Below are 21,423 nucleotides of genomic sequence, written 5' to 3'. Positions count from 1 at the left end.
GTTAGAGTTTTCCATTGTCTGAATTTTGCTAATCACATGCTCACAGTTTCACACTTCCTTCTGTCTTGTTTTTCCTGCAAGTTGCCAGTTGGACCCAAAGGCTTAACGACTCATATCTAACATTATCTTGTGCCTCAGTTTCTTTTCTTTCTTCTTTTATGTTATGTTATGCTCACCACAAGTGTAGCTACCATCTGTCACTATACAATGCTATTATAATACTATTGATTATATGTGCCTGAGTTTCTTAATTTGAAAAATGGAAAACTGTACTTATCATTGCAGAGGGAGTTGAAGGCCACAAAACAACCCTGGGAAGAGTGTGGTCAGAGAATTCAGACTCTGCAATCGCCCGGCTTCTGCCTGGATTGTAGTAGTTCTGCCACATGTGAGGTGTGTGATCCCAGACAAATCTTAGGTACCATTCCTCTCCATTAGACAAGAATACCGTTCACCTCATGAGACTTCTGAGGGTTGAATGGGGGTAGTGCATTCAAACAAGATTTTTTTTTTCAAACAAGATTTTTAAACTATGAAGTACTCTAAACAAATTAGAGTACTCTGTACAAGTACTCTGTACACATTAGTGGCAATAGTCACCAGCAGGGGTTTAAATAGTTTTGCAATGGAGAAATATTTTAATGTCTTAGAGAATCAATTTTTTGAGAAAGATTAGATGTGGCACTAACACACACAAAAAAGATGATGTATATGACGTAATGAATACCTGTGAAGGGATAAATGATAGGTCCCCAGGCATGCCCCGGAAACTTACAGCCCTATGACTCAGGAGCTCTGTGAGTTCTGTAGGATGAGAGCCTTGCAAGCTTCTACCATACACAAACATCACAGAACCATTTAAACAACCCACTCCAAAGCCACTCATCAAAATGACGAGTAATGATTTATAGTTGGTGAATACTGAAAAAAAAATACTGATTTTACTTACCTTTCAATCTGTGTGAATCCATTAACTATGAGTACTAATGCTCTTCTTCAAAGCACTTTGCCAGGCCAACTTTCTTTCTTCCACTCCACATCCTGTTTTCTCTGGGCTTCTCACATAAATTCACTTGAGAACTCTCCTGCCTACTCACGTACCTCACACCTCTGACCTCTTCCTCTGCCACAGCCTATGCCTGAGCCTTCCTTTCTTCTCTCCCTTGCCCACCCAACTTCCATCCCATCCATCTTTCAGGAAGTTTCTGAAAAACTATTTCCAAGTTGTCTTGACTAGCTAATTAAGAAGCAGCTATTTTTCTAGAGCTGCACTCTTCAACATGGTAGCTATTAGCCACATGTGACCATTTAAAAGTATATTTGAATTTAAATTAATTTTAAAATTCAGTTTCTCAGTCTTGATAGCCACATGTTCAAGTGCTCAGTAGCTATGTCTGGTGGTGGCTATTTCATCAAATAGTGTAAATAATTACAGAACATTTTCATCATTGGAGAAGGTTCGTTTGGGTGGCATTATTGTGCAAGAGCCATCTTTCCTCTCCCTCTACAATCTTGTTAGACAATGTGGTGTAGTGGAAGAGATATGAGCTCTGAAATTAGATGCCCTTTAGCTTTTGAATATTGGACTTAAGAGGAGATTAAACAAAATTGTGGAAGTGCCTAGCACAATGCCTGCCAGAGGGTAGGTGCTCACTTCATGGTAGCCATTATTGGTACTCTATTCCTATTTCAAGTAACTCCATAGCCTCTACTTTGTCCTTTCAGCAATATATACAAGTATCTGAAGGCATAACAATAAAAGTTTTTTTTTTCTGTGAGGCAGTGTAGCATATTGGAAAGATTATGGGCTTTAGATGCATAGAGACTTATTTAGAACCACTTTATTAGCTGAGGGCCTTGGGCAAATTAATCTCTCTAAGGCTCAGTTTCTACATCTGTAATATGGGAATAATAATACTTATGCTGTGCAGTGGTAATGATGATTAGAGATAATGTATGTAAAATACTATGTCTGGCATATGGTATGTGTTCAATAAATTTATTATACAAGGTAGGTACTATTAATTCACTTTAGAGAGTGACATGTATTCAGCATAGTTGGATGCTAAGTGATTGCTGCTGGTAATGAAGATCAGGCTAGTAAACCTTTTGTAGGATGGTGTTATGCATTGTTTAAATACTTCTCCCCAAACAGGATTCTCTCTAGTATTCCTAGGGTGCAGCTAAACTAAACTTTTCCTCTACGGTATTATCAACTCTACTCATAACAGTTATCCTAAGTTTGTACGATATAAAGGAAAAAATTGAGCATTCACAACTCATCAGACAGGTTTTAATTTACCATCACTCAGTAGTTTTTACTATTATAAAGGCATTTATGGAGTGGCATGCTGGATTGGAACTGCAAAGATTGGCATAAAGAACTGTCCATCACTATCACCAAGAGAGGTTGTAGCTTAAAATTTTGCCTGGACAGCAAGTCTGAAATATATGCCTTCAGAGCATAATCCAAATATCACAACTTTTTTTTGTTGTTGTTTCAACAGAGATTTTTTTTTTAAGATTTTATTTATTTATTCATGATAGTCACAGAGAGAGAGAGAGAGGCAGAGACACAGGCAGAGGGAGAAGCAGGCTCCATGTACCGGGAGCCCGACGTGGGATTCGATCCCGGGTCTCCAGGATCGCGCCCTGGGCCAAAGGCAGGCGCCAAACCGCTGCGCCACCCAGGGATCCCTCGACAGAGATTAAACACATACATGAGAAACTGGAGGGCTAGGGAAAGCAGAAGAGAAGCATTTTGCATCCTTGGACCTTCTCACACATTCATTCTGCCAAGAGAACGGCAAACAAGAACCAAGTCTCTCTTGCTTTTAGCAGTTGGTACACTCCAAGTGAGAGTATATTTCAAGGGGTTGTTCTATTTGCTTGAGTTGTCTTGTTCCTTCATCTGCTACTTGTGAGTCTCTCTAAAATATCCCAGGGGGAGGAGGTGAAGAGTAGTAAATAACCAATCTAGGATCCAGGCATTCCACAGGAAAGAGAGAGAGAGAGAGAGAGAGAGAGAGAGACCGACCAAGTCACCAAATAAAGAAAGCTCTGAGTTCAATAACTGGGATTATCCCATGGCAAGAGATAAAGGATTCTGTTATCATTGAGCACGATTCCTTTATCTCTCAGAGACAATCAACCTTCAGCCAGAGGAGTGTAACCTTAAAACCTCATAACTCAATTTAACATAGTGTTAAAGTTTGGGGGGTTATTTGTCAGGGCTGGGGCTGATATAATCAGTCTGAGGGACCCTAGAACAAAGAGCAGTGGGTGAAGAGCATGTCACCTCTGTGCGCATTCGTTTCCTTGATGAACAAGGAGCTATTAGCTGCAAAGAAAGCATTATCTAGGTGAAGAATGATGCCGATTGTTTTAGCTGCTTCTCCTGAAATTGTAGAGTTAGAACGTAGGGTCCCCATGAGTTAAGGAGCAGTTTTTGTTACTGTTGTGTTGAGGATTTCTTAAACATTAAGTTTAATTTGGGAGGGTATATGGATACATAGATCTTCTTCAACAGGAACCAGAAATCAATTTGAGACATAGATCTCTTTTTAACCTCTGCTCTTACCTCATTAAATCAAGAAGTTTTAAAATAATCATATAAAACTTTAAAAAAGTGTAGTTGTGTTGAACACTGGCTTTTATGCAAAATTCAAGTACTAGTTAATAAAGACATCTAAAAGAGGGGAGTATAATATTCATTGAGCATGTGGTTTTTGAAGGGGTAGGCACAGACTTCAAAATTTAATTCTCAATGAAATATAACCTTTACTCTAATTATGAACTTCTACACAAAATATTATTTCTAAATTCATCTGCCCAATAAAACTTTACCCCTTAACAGAGTCACTTCTAGTTATGTTTTAAATTAATCATTGCTTTTACTGACTCTAAACATAAACATAACCTGTAATGTATTTGCAGAAACCACTTCATAATTTTAGTTTGTTTTTAAAAAACTACAAAATTTTTTTAAATTACATTTGTTATTTTAAAATATTCTTCTTTAATTTTACCATTCAGCAGAGTTTATAACATTAGTACAGTTTTAAATTACTGGTAACATTTATAAAAGAATAATATGATTAACCCTTCTCTGAATGTAGGCTTCTTGGCTTTAGATATAAAACTTTATTCTTATTTTTGCTGAATAGGCTTATTTTTATCATTTCTTTTTAGAACATTCTCTGGATATGCTGGGTCATGGTCTAAGTTTAGCATCTTAGAAATTGAGAAACTTTCATATAGCAAACTCATTAAAATATACTTCAGAAACTGACTCAGACAATGACATAAAATATCTGTGCTTTTATCATTTAAAAAATGACCAGCATATTTCATTTTAAAAGGATAGTGAAAGTTTCTTAATCAAAAACTTCTCAGGGATTTTTTACCACATGGATTTACTGCAAGCCTGCTGTATCTGCTAGGCCAGTAAACCTGCCAGCCCACCTCAGTCAATATCTCACATTGAGATGCCATGTTTTAAAAATCTTCCTGATCAGGTAAATATTATAGGATATATTCTTTTCTAACCCTGCAGATATAGCTTTCACGGAGACATTTATGAGAGCTGAAAGGATTGAGGGAAAAATAAAGCCCATACTGCTTTTTAGGTTTTTTTTTTAAATTCTTTATTGGAATTTCAATAATTCATTTAGCAGTGTGTGCAAAAAGTTTCATAAAAATCTTTTCTTAATTTTATACCTTTGCCATATATTGAAAATTATACCCAGCATGCTCTTATATCACTTGGACTGAAAAACAGAATATGTTAGAATTATTGTGAGTCATAAGTTGGGTAAGAGTTTAAAGAACATTATAACTAAATCAGACAGAACTCAATTTCTGCCTATTTTATATAGGAAAAGAAAACTTAAAAGTTGTGAAACTTTTTACCTCGATCTGGCTTCTGCAGCATGAGACCAGGACCTCTGCTATGCCGTGGATAGTGATTCAAACTGTAGCAGTCATAACGGCAACACACAGTATATCACACTCTAATAATCATAAGTGAACTGTAAAATGTGCCTCATTACTAACTCAACTGTTAGAATTTGCCAAATCACCACTCATACATTTCCAGAGATTTCTCCTTAAGTAACATCTTAAGACAAACAAGTAAACAAAAAGAATATAAGAAACAACAAAAATGCTGAAGGAGGGGCCACCATCAGATGTGAAAGGTAAACATAAAAGTTTATAAATGTATGTGCCTTCACAAATTAGCCCTCGTTTATTTTTGCTAGACATACTTTAGTGGAATAACCTAGCCTTCTTAACTGAATTGGAATTAATATCAACTTTTCCAACATTTGCTCTAAATTTCTTTACATCCAATATGCCAAGTCATTATTCATGCATGTATTCTTCTCTCTCAATTAGATAAAGCTGGGACTTCTCACATAGCTAAACAAGGTTTTCCACTGGTAAGACACTCTACTGTACTGGCCCCCTAAATTAAACATTTCTTTTTTCAAAGTTAACATAGAGTTAAATCGCAGTACAGATTTGATAATTTATCCATTGGACAGATTTGAAAAATCAGTGAGAAGTTGTCTTTTTTTTTTTTCTTGAAAAGCAGGATTTGAACAAGTTTAAAAAGTAGTAAGTCACTCCGTTTGGTTCCTTTTTAATGCGTCTCATCCTAAATGAAAGCGAATTATAATGAATTCCATATCAGGAGGGAGACACTTAAAAAAACAACACATGAAATTTAAATAAATTTGTTATTTTTGGAGAAGCAAACATGCAAAAGATTCCATATGAAGAGCTTCTTGAATTGCCCTGCTATTCCTTCAGAAAATTCAGAAAGATGCTTGCTTTACAGCTCAAGGTATTTACACATTTAGAGTGATAAAACAAGGAAGGAACAAGTAATCTGCCTTCTTTTCAGCTTAAATGATATGGTAAGGAAAATTATTATTATTTATAATAAGACAATAAGAACTCAGGTATAATTTCCTAGGAAAATCTCTTCTATCTTATGCCAACAATGAGTTGCTACTCCAACAGACCCTCTGATACTTCCTTATCGTCAGAAAAGTCAAACTTTTGCAAACAGTTTCTATATTATACTGTTATTAATTGTAATATCCAAGAAATTGATCATTATAATTTCCCTAGTTTTAATGCTAAGATAAAGAATTCAAATTCTTAAACTGATTAATAAATTTAGGTTAATAAATAATTAATCTAAAATAGATCTTTAAAAAAATAAAATAGATCTTTTCCCAATAGCCAAGGAAAGACAGATTTTTTTTGAAAGACAGATCTTTAACTAAAACATACATTTCAGAGAGCTTTGTGAAAAAATATATATATAATTTAAAATCAATAGTCAAAGAATGCGTTTCCAAGAGCAGTCACATTTTTTTTTTTGTGAGCAAACCAATTGATATTATACGTGGTAGTAAATGGTGCAGGTATAAGTAAGGGTGATTTTCTGCTTCTCTGCTTAAAATGATGTTCCAAAATTTTTATGAAAATCCACAACTTAGTCTCTCATGAAAAGTGCAGCCTTTACATGACAAAAAATATCAGATCCAGCAGTTCCTTGAGAATCCTGACACAGATCAGAAAATCGGAGCATATAAGATCACCTAACCTGAAGACAGAAATCTCAAAAATGTTATGTCAAATTATTGTTTTTAAAAGGTACAAAAATTAGACTATTCTATTAAGACTTATGCTTTGTATTATGAGGTTTTATTTTTAGGTTTGTTGAAGTTTGTCTTCAGATACTCAGAAATGTCAATACTACAAATTAATAAATAGCTAAGATTAAATTTTATTCACATATCTTAAGGCAGAAGCACACAAACGAATTAATTTCCCTACTTAAAAAATTATCATCTCTTCAAGTTGGGAAGAAAAAAGAGAATCTGTAAAAAACTATCAGTTTTCTATTTAATATTTAAATCATATATTCTCACTTGTTTCACCTATGACCAGCCTCTTTTCATTTTGTTCTGCTATGTCTATGCCATTCCTCTCTTGCAATGCCTCAATTGGTGCAATATTCAATATTCCCTTTTGGAAAAAAAAAATCTAATATTAAAAAGTATGGTCTCACATTTATTTCTAGAGTTCTCAGAATTTCCAGGTAAGAAATTTCATATCTTCATGTGAATGTGACCTGAGCATAAAGGCACAAGCTACCTAAACCATTACTCAAATTTTTAGAGTAGTTTAAAACAAAACATAAATTATTTAGGGGCAATGTTTAATTTTGAATCTTTTTGCTCCTTGGATTGCCATGAAGGCATATTAGTAACAACTCCTCACTGGCTCTTATCTATACACCAACTATTCTAAGACAGAGGTATAACTTTTAGTGATATCCTAGAAAAATAAACATAATTTTGTGCTACCTGTAGAAATTTTTTCCATAGGCAAGATACATAAACTTAGTTGCATGCATATTCAGTCTTCCCTTCAGCTATTTGCTACTTACTAGGACTTTATGAATATCTGAAATGTGTCTACTGTGGAAGGAATGCTGAAATAATAAATTATAAAACTGGTCAAATTAATATGCTATAGGGGATTTAGAATATCTGTTTAAATTTGTTAGAATGCTAACCACATGCATTTATAATGGCGAAGAAAAAGGTATCTATAGATATGGTTTAAAATTCATATCAACCTCCTTTATTTATCTATCTAAGAATATAAAACCCTCAAGATTATAGTTTTATTTTATTTGTCTTTATCCTAACTTATGTAATAAGAATATACTGAAATGGTAGTTGTAAGAAAGTAGTATTTTTTGGGTTTTAGGGCATTAATAAAATAAAAGAACAGGAATTTCTCAGATATGAGTGTATGTGATCTTGGATACATAAATATGGGTATATGTGTGTGTATAATTTAAAATTTTTTTAATTTATTATCTATGCTCACATGCTGAGAATTTATGTATTTTAGCTTTCCTCATCAGCCAAAACCAGATAATCCAGGAAAGCCCAGAAGTAGTATTTTCTTTTACCACAAGAGGGGGCTAGAGAATTCTGATCTCTTCTAAGGTCTGTAAAACCCTCTTAACTGCTACTTTATAGACATTCAATTACAACAGGCCATAATACATTAACGCATTAAAATACACATATATCCCAACATATGCCAAAGAAGCACTACACTGGCATGCCCGCCAGATGATCACCAACACCAAAATCAAATAAACACTTAGGCATCTTCTAGTGGTTTATAAGAGATTTTACACTTTATCACTTTCCTCCCCAAAAGGCAGGTCTTTTGGTTAGGAGATCCCCTTGGAATGAAAACTGTCGAGGAATGTGATAAAATACCCAAGGACTGCAGAGTATGACTGGGGCAGAGTGAGGTAAGGATTAAGAGAACTGAAATTTATGTAGTTTGGAAAAGTGAAGGCTCTGGGGATAAACGTTCATAGTCTTTAAATACCTTCTAAAGGTAACAATATAAATGAATTAGGGGAATTATTCAGTCTCAGAAGATGGTATAGGAAAGAGCAATGGCCTGAAACTAAGGAAGGAAAAGTTTAGGTTAGACATGAAGAATAAATTAGTAATAATAGTTGGGCGGGCAAGATGTCCTGCAAGGGAAGGGTACAAAGTATAATTGCTATATTTGATAATTAATTAAATGAGATATTAGTAAGAATGATGTGAATTCATTAGAAGGGCTAGATTAGATAACTCAAGTGATTTTTTTTCCCTAAGCTGTGACAATCTCTAGGCCCAACTGTGTTCTTGGGCATTCATAAATGTCTTTCAATGATGGTAATGATCATTTGTAGAGAGGAGAGCTCATGATCTTATTTAACCCCATGTTTTATTGATAAAAAAAAATCTGAGTATCACCATGAAATAACTTAATTATAAAATTAACCAAGACAACAATGTTTATATTTCAGAGCACTCCATGAAAATATACTGTGCCATATAAGCTATACCCTAACAATTTATAGAAATGGATCTGTAAATTGGACAAAACCTTCTATAAGTGAAAACTTATAGAAGGGGGTGGAGCACCTGGGTGGCTCAGTGGTTGAGCATCTGCCTTTGGCTCAGGTCGTGATCCCAGAGTCCTGGGATCGAGTTCCGCATCAGGCTCCCTCCAGGGAGCCTGCTTCTTCCTCTGCTTGTATCTTTGCCTCTCAATCTGGGTCTCTCATGAATAAATAAATAAAATCTTAATAAAAAAAAACTTTCCCACAAAGGAACAATTCCCTTATAAATCCCAATTTTACAAGCCAGAGCAACTAGTCTGCATAGCCTTTCTTTCCCACTAGACTAGTGTATCCGGGTATAAGGTACTCAGGGCCCGATATAAAAAAGTCTGTCACTCAAAGTCGGAATTACAGTGTAGAGCATAAGTGTAATATAGTTTGTGAATTCAACAATCTTCCCCTAGCAGAACATAATATTCAAGATTAACAGGTGCTTCCACATTGTTTTAAATAGCATTACTAACACTCTAACATTTATTTTTTACTTGAAAAGTCAGAGTTCTATGACAGGGCAAAGAATTTATGGATAGCAGAAGAACAAAGATCACCAAATTACCATTTGAAAAAACAAATCATCATTCAAAAATATATATATGTAGAATAAATATAAATTTATATTTACATCAATTAAGTACCTGTATGTACATTATACCTGAGAATATAGAATTCCTGGACTTTAGACATGATTGCCCTAGGAAAGGTAGGTAACCCTCACGTGGTTCAGTGTTCATCTATAAGCTAGATGCTATGTTTAATTATAATGCATTTATAGATTCTAAGAACAAGGTAGCTAAGCATAGTATATAAGATTTTCTAATAAGCAGCACACAAAGATATATGAACCCTCCCCACCTCTGACTGATTTATATATCAATCAGATAAATATGTTACATTAGCAACCAAAACACCACATATCATTTTACCACCACCATAATGACCACACTAACATCTTCAATAATCATATACTAGAACTTTCACATCATCATTAACCTTGTTGACTATTTTAGAATTTGGAGAGAAACAAAGAATACTTGAGGCAGTATGAAAAAGCTTAATCTCATTTGCCAAATCACTCACTTAAAAAACAACTATTTGAACTTAAAAATGGCCACTGTTATTTCACTAATTATAGCAGAAGCTCAATAAAGATTTGACCTTTCAGAGAATGAACGTTAGCATATACTTCCAGTCTGGACTAGACTTCTAAAAACACTTTGGCCACAGCACAGGCCAAATATTATCTTGACTTCCTTCCAAACCACTGCAAGTCCAACCAATTGTTGTTGCTGTTGTTTTCTGCAAACTCTGTCCCTGTTAATCACCACTTGATTATGTACTGTATACTTTGTTGTGAGGGTGCCTAATCTCTCTTCAACTAGATTATTTACTCACTAAGAAAAAGAATCATATCCTAATCCTTTTTGTATCCTCCACACAGCCTCTAAACTCATGATTGAACAAAGCCATCCAATATAGATATTCAATAGCTACCTCTTCATTGGCAGTATATTAAAATCTATAACATAGACAGAAAGGCCAAAAAAGAGAACTAATTGGTTCTATGTCAAATCAATTCAGGGACTTACTGTATGTTACTCATAGTTATAATTGCTAGCATTTATGGAACACTTTGAAATTCTTCATTAAACATACTACTCCCAAATCATTCTGGGAAGAGCATAAGAACATACATTGACCAGAGAGTCAAGTGTATCTGAAGAATCTGACTAAAACTTGTAAGAAATAGCTTAAGAGCCTGATCAAACGTCCTGCAAAGTTATTTGGCTTTACACTGGAAAGTGTCTTGAGATCATGCAGATGAGGGAAGGCATGTAGTGTGATCCTGGGAAGGCCACTTCCAGGGCAGCAGTCTTGGTTGCCATACTGGCTCTCTTTTGCTAGATAGAGGACCTAGGCATTAGCTTCTTCAAAATTTAGATTCCTCTTTGGTAAAACAGAGATTAGATTAGGTGATTACCAAGTGTTTTCCAGCTCTAAAATGCCATGATTCTATGTAAAAAAGAAAAAAAAAAAAACACCTTGGGTTTAATTTGGAGAGTATGTTCTAGTGAAAGAAGCATTATAGAAGATATCCAGCCATCAACACATGAGAGAGTGCTTTACTGGGTACTGGACGGAAGGTTAGAGTTTAAACACGCAGCAACAGCCCAACATGCCAGGCTAAAGAATGAAAAATGGGTAGTTCATAGACAGATAATTGTTATTGTTTTTTTATTCTTCGCAAAACATGTATAATCCTTGGTAATCATTTGTTTAAGTTATATAAATTACTGTCAACTTTGAAACCCAGTTTGTCATCCTCATCTGTGATTTATACCAGACTATATAAACGACATGATGTCTTCGATCTAATAAGACATTTATCTTCATGAAGGAGGCCACTGCGATCCTGAGTGACAGCTTACTTACCCTTATCACAGTTAACTCAACATCAGTCCTTAATTTTTCCCAATGATCTGAGATCTGATGGGCTCACCTGAAGCCAACAGAAACTTGTTCAGAAGTCCACTATGCTTATGAAAGTATGTGTTTTACAGGAGAATTTGTTCTTTGGCCCCAAAAGCATAGACATGAAAGGAAATAAGTTTTGTGTTCTTCCACAGTGTGTTGCAAACACACGCACACACATTAACTCAATCAGGGTTGACAGGAATAATGTGCCTTTACTAAAGAAAAATACATCTGTGAGCAGCAAAGATGAAAGCAACTGATGAATAAAAAAATGAGATAAATCTTTGCATGTATGTATGCATGTATGTTTAATATGTATTCATATATGGAGAGAGACTATTTTGAGTCACATTCATTATCTTCATATCATAGAGTAAAAAGGAGCTAAAAACTCTATAAATATCTTCATATGGCTTATGTAATTAAAAACACATACACGGGATCCCTGGGTGGCGCAGCGGTTTGGCGCCTGCCTTTGGCCCAGGGCGCCATCCTGGAGACCCCGGATCAAATCCCATGTCGGGCTCCCGGTACATGGAGCCTGCTTCTCCCTCTGCCTGTGTCTCTGCCTCTCTCTCTCTCTCTCTCTGTGACTATCATAAATAAATGAAATATAAAAAAAATAAAAACACATACACATAGGGGCGCCTGGGTGGCTCAGTCGGTTAAGCATTCGACTCTTTTATTTTTTTTTTAGGATTATTTATTTATTTATTCATGAGACAGAGAAGCAGAGACACAGGCATAGGGAGGAGCAGGCTCTTTGCAGGAAGCCGGATGTGGGACTCGATTCTGGGACTCCAGGATGCCCTGGGGCTTCATGCCCTGGGGCTGAAGGCAGCCGCTCAACCTCTGAGCCACCCAGGCGTCCCTCAGCTCTTGATTTGGGCTCAAGTCATGATCTCAGGGTCATGGGACTGAGCCTCACATTGGGCTCCGCACTCAGCACAGTCTACTTGTCCCTCTCCCTCTGCGCCTTCCCCCACTTGCGCATGCGTACTCTCTCACTTCAATAAATAAATAAATAAATAAACAAACAAACAAACAAAAATTTTAAAGATTTTATTTATTCATGAGACACACACAGAGAGAGGCAAAGACATGGGCAGAGGGAGAAGCAGGCTCTCTGCAAGGAGGCTGATATGCGACACGATCCCAGGACCCCGGGATCACCGCCCGAGCCAAAGGCAAATGCGAAACCACTGAGCCACCCGTACACCCCTAAATAAAACCTTTAAAACACGCGCACACGCGCGCGCGCACACACAAACACACACACACACACACACACACACACACACACACACACACACATAGTAGTAGGCTTGACCCTATCTGTGAGAAGGAAGTAAAGAAGTAAACAGCTTGTTTTTAGGCCATCAACTCTTTCCACCTACTAGGGTACTAGTGACTGAGCCTGCAATAGGTTTCTAACATTCCAAGTAAAGCAGCCCTAAAATATGCACATTTTCTTCCAAAGTCATCAGCAGGATTTGGCCCAAGATTTACGTGATCGGTAAGGTCACTTACCACTAACCACTGCATCGTTAATTCACATACCTCAGTAAACAGTATAAGATGTGTAGTTTATTTATTCTGTGAAACAACATAATTTACATGCTAAAATCAGGCCTTATACATGACTCAGAGCAATGCTCAAACTGGTTTATGAAGAGACATCTTTTATACTCCTTGAGTAGAAAGTCAGTTGGGGGCGCTATGAGTAGACTAGCTTAATAAATGGAAATTCTAGGGATAGGATTTCTGTTCAAAAAGAAAAAAAAACCTTGTAAAACAAATTAAAGCTCTTTATAAGTATCTAATAATATGACCTTGAAAATGTAAAGTGGAGGGATCCCTGGGTGGCGCAGCGGTTTGGCGCCTGCCTTTGGCCCAGGGCACGATCCTGGAGACCTGGGATCGAATCCCACGTCGGGCTCCCGGTGCATGGAGCCTGCTTCTCCCTCTGCCTGTGTCTCTGCCTCTCTCTCTCTATCTGTGTGTGACTATCATAAATAAATAAAAATAAAATAAAAAGAAAATGTAAAGTGGAAAAAAACATAAATGGACACATCTACAACTATAATTGGAGATTTTAACACAAACCTTTCACAGGATATAAAAGATTTGAAGAATACTATTTATAAGTATAAAAATAAAAAGTAAAAAGCTAAAAATTGTTAAGACTATGTTCAATAACTACTTTTGGGGGACGCCTGGGTGGCTCAGTGGTTGAGCGCCTGCCTTCTGCCTGGAGTCTTAGGATCAAGTCCCGCATCAGGCTCCTAGCATGGAGCCTGCTTCTCTCTCTGCCTGTGTCTCTGCCTCTCTCTCTGTGTGTCTCTCATGAATAAATAAATAAATTCTTTAAAAAAAAAAAAAAAACTACTTTTGGGAACCACACAGCACCTAAGCATAAATTTGATCATTGCTAGGCCACAAAAAAGTTTCAACAAAGTGTCCAGAGAATCTAAATGACACAGACTATGTTCTTAAACTATAATGTAATAAAACTTACCAGTCAAAGTAAAAAAGCAGGTTTAAAAATCCCTAGAAACTAAAAACAAACCAAAATAAAAACCAGGAAAACACACACATACATACACACACAAATGCTTCTAAATAACACGCAGGTTAAAAAGGGTATCATCAAAGGAATTACAGAATACTTAGAATGGAATTGCAAATTATAATGAAAATAGTACATATCAAATTTTGAAGGATGCAGTTAAAGTGGTATTTAGAGGATAATTTTTAGCTTTGAATACGTTTGTTTTTTAAATGAATGTTGTACTCAGTGGATTAAAAGCAATAAGGAGAATGAGATGTAAAGCCCATAAGAATGGGTGTTTCAGAGGAAAAACATCCAGCTAATCAGAGCTCTACACAAAGCTGCAGTCTCATGATCTATTGGAACCCTACCTTCACCCCTGCCCGTGGATTAGATACTGCATTCTTGGCCAAGTCACTGAATTTCTCTAAGCCTCAATTTTTTAACCTGTAAAGTGGGGATAACAGCACTTTCTTCTCTGAACTGGTTTGAGAATTAAACAAGATAATCCACAAAAAGCACTTAGTGCAGCAGTGCTCACAGCAGCGCACTTAGTGCTCAATAAATGATTCCTCTTATGATTATCCTTTCCAACTCCCAAAATGCATGATTCTAACTTTAGTACAATGAAATTTAAGACAAACATGAATTCTAGCCAAAAAATCTAATCAATAGTGCAGCCCAGGTGGCTCCGTGGTTTAGCGCCGCCTTCAGCCCAGGGCGTGATTCTGGGGACCCAGGATCAAAACGAGTCCCACATCAGGCTCCCTGCATGGAGCCTGCTTCTCCCTCTGCCTGTGTCTCTGCCTCTCTCTTTCTGTGTCTCTCATGAGTAAATAAATAAAATCTTTAAAAACCTAATCAATAAAATCTAATCAATAAATTAGACCTTCATTTTTATTTCACAATACCAGTATAGATTTGTTTAAAATATATTCTTCCCCCCATTAGGGAAGATATTAAAATAGTATTTTCTTCCTATTATTATTATAGAAATGAAACACACAAGGAATAACAAAAAGCTAGTTTCTTGTTATTCATAATATCAAATCCAAAAATTGACTTCTATTTCAGAACTACAATGAAAGCAGAGAAATGTTTTTTTAAAAGAGAAAAGTGCTAAAAATAAAGCTGAAAAACTGATTCTCTTTATTTTGAAAATATTCTATATATTTTTTAATATACCTTTCAGAAAAGGCATGGAGTTGAAAATGGCCACTATTTGTATTTTAATGGGTCTGCAATTTCTTTTAAATCAAGTAGCATGTAATAAATTGGTCAAAAACAGGTTTTCACTTATTCATTATTATTCTTCTCCAAAAATGGTTATAGGTCTTTAACTTCTCCAATTCTATTTTTCATTTTGCTGGAGAATAAGAACCGTCTCTAACCTTCAACAACCTGATGTAAAAACAAACTCTAAGAACATTTTTCTCACCTCTTCCCAGATTTCTGTCCAATATTCATTCATTCCTTTTTCTTTAATTAGGATGTGATAATATACATTACATGATAAATAATACACTGCCACAGATTTTAGGTTTCTTCTTTTAGAAAATAATTTTCTTTTTCTTTTTCTTCCAGAAGGAGTCACTATACCCTGTTTATAGAACACTTTCCCCAACCCATCTTTAAAAAATATATGTTCACCCACCTTTTAAAAATGTACACTGATGAGGTAAGTTTATAAACACATTAAAATCCATTGTATATCTTGGACAATGAAAGCAATCAGATCTTGAGCTTCATACTTGGCTGGATTTTGTACAGTAATTATATCCAGTGTTTCATGCTGAACTTTTTTCCTTTCATCTAGTAGAAACTATGTCTCCTTAGGTTTTGAAATCTAAATGTTATTACTTGTTAGCAAGTTTTCATTCCCCATGTTGGGGCTATGCTTTTGCTTGTGGGTGTCTCTCCACAGGGTATAGCCTGCTGTTCTCAGACTGAAGGCATTTACAAAGCGAAAGGAGAAGAAATTGGGATTAGGTAACAAAATGCCCTCATTTTTATGCATGGTTTAGCCTGTAGCCTTGGTGTTCATTTTTTGCTCTGCACCTGGTCAGGCTTCTATATACTTCTAGAGTTCTTTGTAGTCTTTACAAAAGCATGATCCAAACATGACATGCACCATGATTATTGCTTCTCACACTGGTTATGGGTGGATGGGATAAACCATGTGTCCTTTTATAATTGTACATTTAGGACACTGTTCTGGCTGGAGGTGGAATGCAACAAAGCTGAAATATTTTAACAGTGATCTTTCATTTTCGAATAAAGATAAAATTCCAGAAGTCTAAAATAACTGTCACTACAAAAAAAAGTTAAAGAATATCTTTTCTTCCTAAAGGATCACCTTAGTTATCCCAACAGAAAGTGAAGACACTGACTTTATATTTGTTCATTTGTCTAGTTAATAATTAGTGTGTTTTTGCAATGAGATGGTAATAAGCCCCATGAGGACAGGGACTGTGTCTGATGTTTTTACTGCATATTTCCTTACTGCTAAGCACAGTGCCATGCTATTACCTTGTAATCTCTAAATAAGTATTTGTTAAAATAATAAGTAGCGTATCAAGTGTTACTGCTCTCAATAATAGTAAAATCTAGTTAAACAGGATAGAATGTCTACTGAAAATTTTGACATCTTTATAACCTTCTCCTTAGTTGCACAGGAAATGTATGTAACTTTATTATTTAGGGTAAGGAAATAAATATTTATCGTGCCCACTATACATCAGGCACTCTGGTACTGTGCTGGTGTCAATGCTTTGTAGAAACTCATGTTTAAATATTATCTCCCTTTCTCTTTTTCCCCCCTGTTCGTTTGTTTTGTTTCTTAAATTCCACATATGAGTGAAATCATATGGTATCTGACTTATTTTGCTTAGCATAATAGTCTCTAGTTCATTCCATCCATGTTGTTGCATATGGCAAGGAGAGAGAGAGAGAGAGAGAAACCAAGAAACAGACTCATCTACAGAGAACAAACTGATGGTTACCAGAGGGCAGGTGGGTTGGAGCACGTGTGAACTAGGTAAAGGGGATTAAGGAGTGCACCTTGTCCTGATGAGCACTGGATATTATTTAGAAGTGTTGAACTCGGGCTGCTCACCTGAAACCACTATTACACTGCATGTTAACTAACTGGAATTTAAATAAAAACTTTTAAGCGCTTAATAAATGCTAGCTGAGGGCAGCCCCGGTGGCTCAGCAGTTTAGTGCCACCTTCGGCCCAGGGCGTGGTCCCAGAGTCCCGGGATCGAGTCCCGGGATCGAGTCCCGCGTCGGGTTCCCTGCATGGATCCTGCTTCTCTCTCTGCCTGTGTCTCTGCCTCTGCGTCTCTCATGAATAGATAAATGCTAGCTGAAAAGTTTTACTTTATTAAAGGTACTGAGCTTTTAGTTTCTCTTGCAATATGATATGCCCTCAGACTCCTATGTTTTTGGGTTCCTATATAAATTTTTGTTTTGTTTGCCAATTCTGTTTTCTGTATAAATTTTTAGTTGTTTCCCTGTTTCTCACCTCAGTATTATTTGTTAATTGATGCCTCTAAAGTACCCCTTCTTCTAAATTTGATGTTTCATCCTACTGTGGGTTTGAGAAATCAAAACACTGTAATGGTTAGAAATGTGTAAAAAGAGGAATCCCCAGCCAAGGCCCCAGGGGATTTCGAAGAATATAGTACAGAAGTGTTAACACAGCACTCAGGAACATCCATTTCCTCTTAGAGGTCCTTTTGGCTTACTTATTGTGTTCTCAGCTGTGTCTGAGAAAGTTGAAAATACCAAATAAGTGACCTATGGATTAATGAGGTACTATTGTTCTAATTCTGTTAGGCATTGGATTAATCAAAAACAAATGAAAGGTTGGTTTTGCACTGTTAATTTTCTAAAATTATTAATAAACTACCAGTGTAATTATTAAGCTTGCAGTCCAAACAATGTTTTTAGCGTATACTTGAATCAGTATACAGATCCTAAATTGCAAGGCCCAATTTCTAAAAAAAGCTCAAGTAAAATAGAATGCTTCTGTATGATTGAATCTATAGCTCTGATGTGGAGGTTATTAATTCAATGAAAAGGAGAAAATCTGAATCTCCAAAAGGGCTAAATGAAATAAGAATTAATGAACAACTAATATTACACTGTATGCTAACTGGAATTTAAATAAAAATTTAAGAAAGAAAAGAATTAGTGGATAAGTTAAAAAGAGAAAGGAATTAGGGATTATGAACTCCTGCAAAATGCCAGTCGCTTTTCAAAGAGAGAAATTTGAAAGAAAAATAAATTGAAAGATTACAGGCTAATAAAGAGAAATAAGGAGTAGTTTACCAACTCTACTCCCAATCCCTAAGTGAATAATATGCTTCCAATTTAATATTCCATTTAGTAGCGTGTCTACCTTTTTCCCCTACCGAAAAGGCACAAGAGAGACTTTGGTAAGATAACCATGTGCATCAGTGATGATCAAACCGTCTGTTCAAGTGGCCAGATGCCAGAAGAGGCACAGTGAACCCCACCCTTGGGATATCTGAGCCTGAGCCAGAAACAGGCAGCCACCAAGCCAAAATTTTTATATTCATGTATCTTAAAAATTCATGTATGTTTTACACCCTGCTCCATTGCATATCAATGTGTTTTTAATATAAAAGTAATGTTTATAACAGTTGAATTATTTAACTCCTCCCATTCCCAAATCTTCAAGTAAAATTAATGCTCCAGGAAGATTTACATTGTGGTTCTTGTGGCTTCCCTTTCCCCTTGAACAACACCAATATGGTCAGAGAGGGATATGCGAGAAGCATGGATAAAAATTGAATCTTATTATGGTATAATGAGCTCAAGGGTCTCAAATAATCCACAATAAATCAATAATCCAATAATCACTAAATGAAAGCTCTAGTTCTCATGCAACTCTGTGAAACTAAGAAATCTGAAAGATGGTGAACTAGGGGCCCTGCAATCTTAAGATGCCCTCTTAGCTTTTGAGTACAGTTCTTATAAAAAGATCAATAATGATGTCTTCCTGCTCCAGTATGGAATTAGTGTTTCCCTAAATACATTAGCTTCAGAAGTATTGAATTACCTAGAAGGTTCAGCACCACAGTGAAACTAATAGCTTTTTTTTTTTTTTTTTCTCAAACTAGTGATTACCAATACAGAAAACACACTGAAGCCTGCTTGGTTCAAAATGACAAAAGGCAAAGACACCAAGACAAAAAGTAACAAAGCATAACCAACTCAAAATCTGGGAAGATGGCACTCACCCTCATCCTGATAATCAGGCAAAAAAGGTGCATCTGATGTGAGAGGCAGGCCATGAGTTCCACTATGGTTATCATCAGAGCTGTCCTGTCCAAGGTAACTTTCGGCTTGGTCTCCACCTGAGGGACAAAAAAGAAGGAAAATAAGGTCATACTTTGGACATCTTTATAAAGGTTTTTGTAGATTTCTTCTGATATTCATCCCTGCCCTCCCCCAAAAGATATATCTTTTACTTGATAGACATGGTAGCTATTCATTAACATATAAGAAACAGATAAATAAGAACTAACTTACCCCGATGGGAAATTTTCCACTCAACTAACTAGACTTAGAAACTTTTACCATAGAGTAGGGAGACCTCTTGCCACCCAGAGAGAAACTTCTCAATCACACTTCAAATGAAAATATAGCTATATAAATATGTATTCATATATAATGTCTTCCGTTAATTGCAACCTTTACCCTGAACACCTGTTTCTCCTTATATTTCCAAATAGAATAGAATAAATCACACAAAGAGTTAATCTATTTATAATACAATGTAACAGGTCAATATTCTTTCCTTCTCTGAAAAGTAAAAGACTTAAAAACAGAGAGAACTTAGATTTTGCTGGATCCTATTCTAATTTAAATCACTACTTGTTTTGAAATCTTAAGAAAGTTCTCTCTTTATAATTCTAGTTTACAGCCTATGCAACCAACCTCTTAGGATTTCTAAAAGCCCTAAGAAGGTAATATTTGTTCTGTAAAATGGCTTTGATGAAAGGTAATGTATATGCAATACTGAATTATGCAATTAAAACAGTACTAATCCCTTTTGGGTGTTTTCAACATACATTGGATTATATTTTGTAGAAGTGGCCCATGCTATCATGATACTTTAAAAGGTTCAGACGGAAGATGTTCGATCATTCAGAAACCGGAAGAAAAGGCTCTGCATTGCAAATGGCTTTCCTTAAAATCCCCCAAACAGAGGTACAGTCTGCTGATAAAAGGACACCAACAGCTGCTCAGTTCATTTCACAAACATGAAAAGGAGATTTTCAACTGAATTTAATATTATCTCAAATACTAATTTCCAAAGGAAATCACCAATGCTAATCTCAGTAAACACTGTAGAGTTTTGGCCCTGGATTTCAACGAGGGAGCAGTGAAACCAAACAACCTACATAGAATCTGTATTGCCTCACTTTAAAGGTTTATTTCCTACAATTAAACTGGAAGGATAGGGAGGATATAAAATGATACAAAGAGAATGGCGGTAGCCTTCTCTTTCAATAAATTAGATGATCATATCTAGTCTCTTCTATGAATGCTCAATGGTAGGTAGCTTGTCCATAACGGAGTTGAACACCTGCAGACAAAGGACTTTAGAAATAAAGTATGGGGTTTATTGTGGAAAAGAAAAGTTAAAAACAACAAACAACAACAACAAACAACAGCCTCACACAGCAGTTGTTGTCCAGAGCCTGAACAAATGCTCTCCTTTATTAGGCTACTGATCAGGATACAAAGCTTATTATAGTTATGCTTATAGTATTACTGTGAAATTTCCCTTATAACTAGAAAAATTCTCAAATACTGGACTGAGGGTTAAAGCACTCAAATTTTACATCAGTGGAATTTGCAAATCCACTGAAATTATATTACCAAAACAATCTAAATGGACTGCTTGGCAGGTAACCCGAAAGTGAACTGTGAGGTTAAAGGAATTTTAAATTTTTGAGCCAGACCAAAATCCATTTTAAAAAAAGAAGTAGTTTGGATTGTCAAGCAAAACTTAACATTTGTAGGTATACTAAATATTATTTCTCAACTATTGTTCTAGACTCAAGGTTTTCTGCTTGCTTCAGAAATTTGACAAAATTACTCATATATTCCAGCATTCCAGGCTTTTTTTTAATATGCCAGTCAGGAGGGACTTTGTTTTGCTGTACTTTAATGAACATTTTATTTTGGAATAATTTTACTGAAAATATTACAAAGACCTTACAGAGAGTTCCCATATACCCTTCACCTAATTTCCCCCAACTTCTTACATAACTATGGTATTTCTATCAAAACAAAGAAATTAACATTGGTACATTGCTATTAACTAAACTATAGACTTTATTTGGATTTCACCAGT

General features: G+C 35.8%; 1 protein-coding gene across 2 annotated transcripts in view; it reads right to left on the bottom strand.

Moving 5' to 3' along the window:
* The window catches only part of SKAP1 (src kinase associated phosphoprotein 1), a 286,859-nt gene that overhangs the window by 185,417 nt on the left and 80,019 nt on the right, over positions 1 to 21,423 (bottom strand). For both annotated transcript variants that reach the window (XR_012008932.1, XM_072780245.1), the window contains exon 4: positions 19,298 to 19,414. Coding sequence is in view for 1 of the 2 variants with exons in the window: in XM_072780245.1 (XP_072636346.1) it covers positions 19,298 to 19,414 (117 nt within the window). In the remaining variant the exon portion in view is untranslated. The remainder of the gene's footprint in view (positions 1 to 19,297; positions 19,415 to 21,423) is intronic.

The sequence above is a fragment of the Canis lupus genome, chromosome 16, assembly GCF_048164855.1.
Source record: "Canis lupus baileyi chromosome 16, mCanLup2.hap1, whole genome shotgun sequence".
NCBI lineage: Eukaryota > Metazoa > Chordata > Mammalia > Carnivora > Canidae > Canis > Canis lupus.
This window is presented reverse-complemented; position numbering and strand designations above follow the sequence as displayed.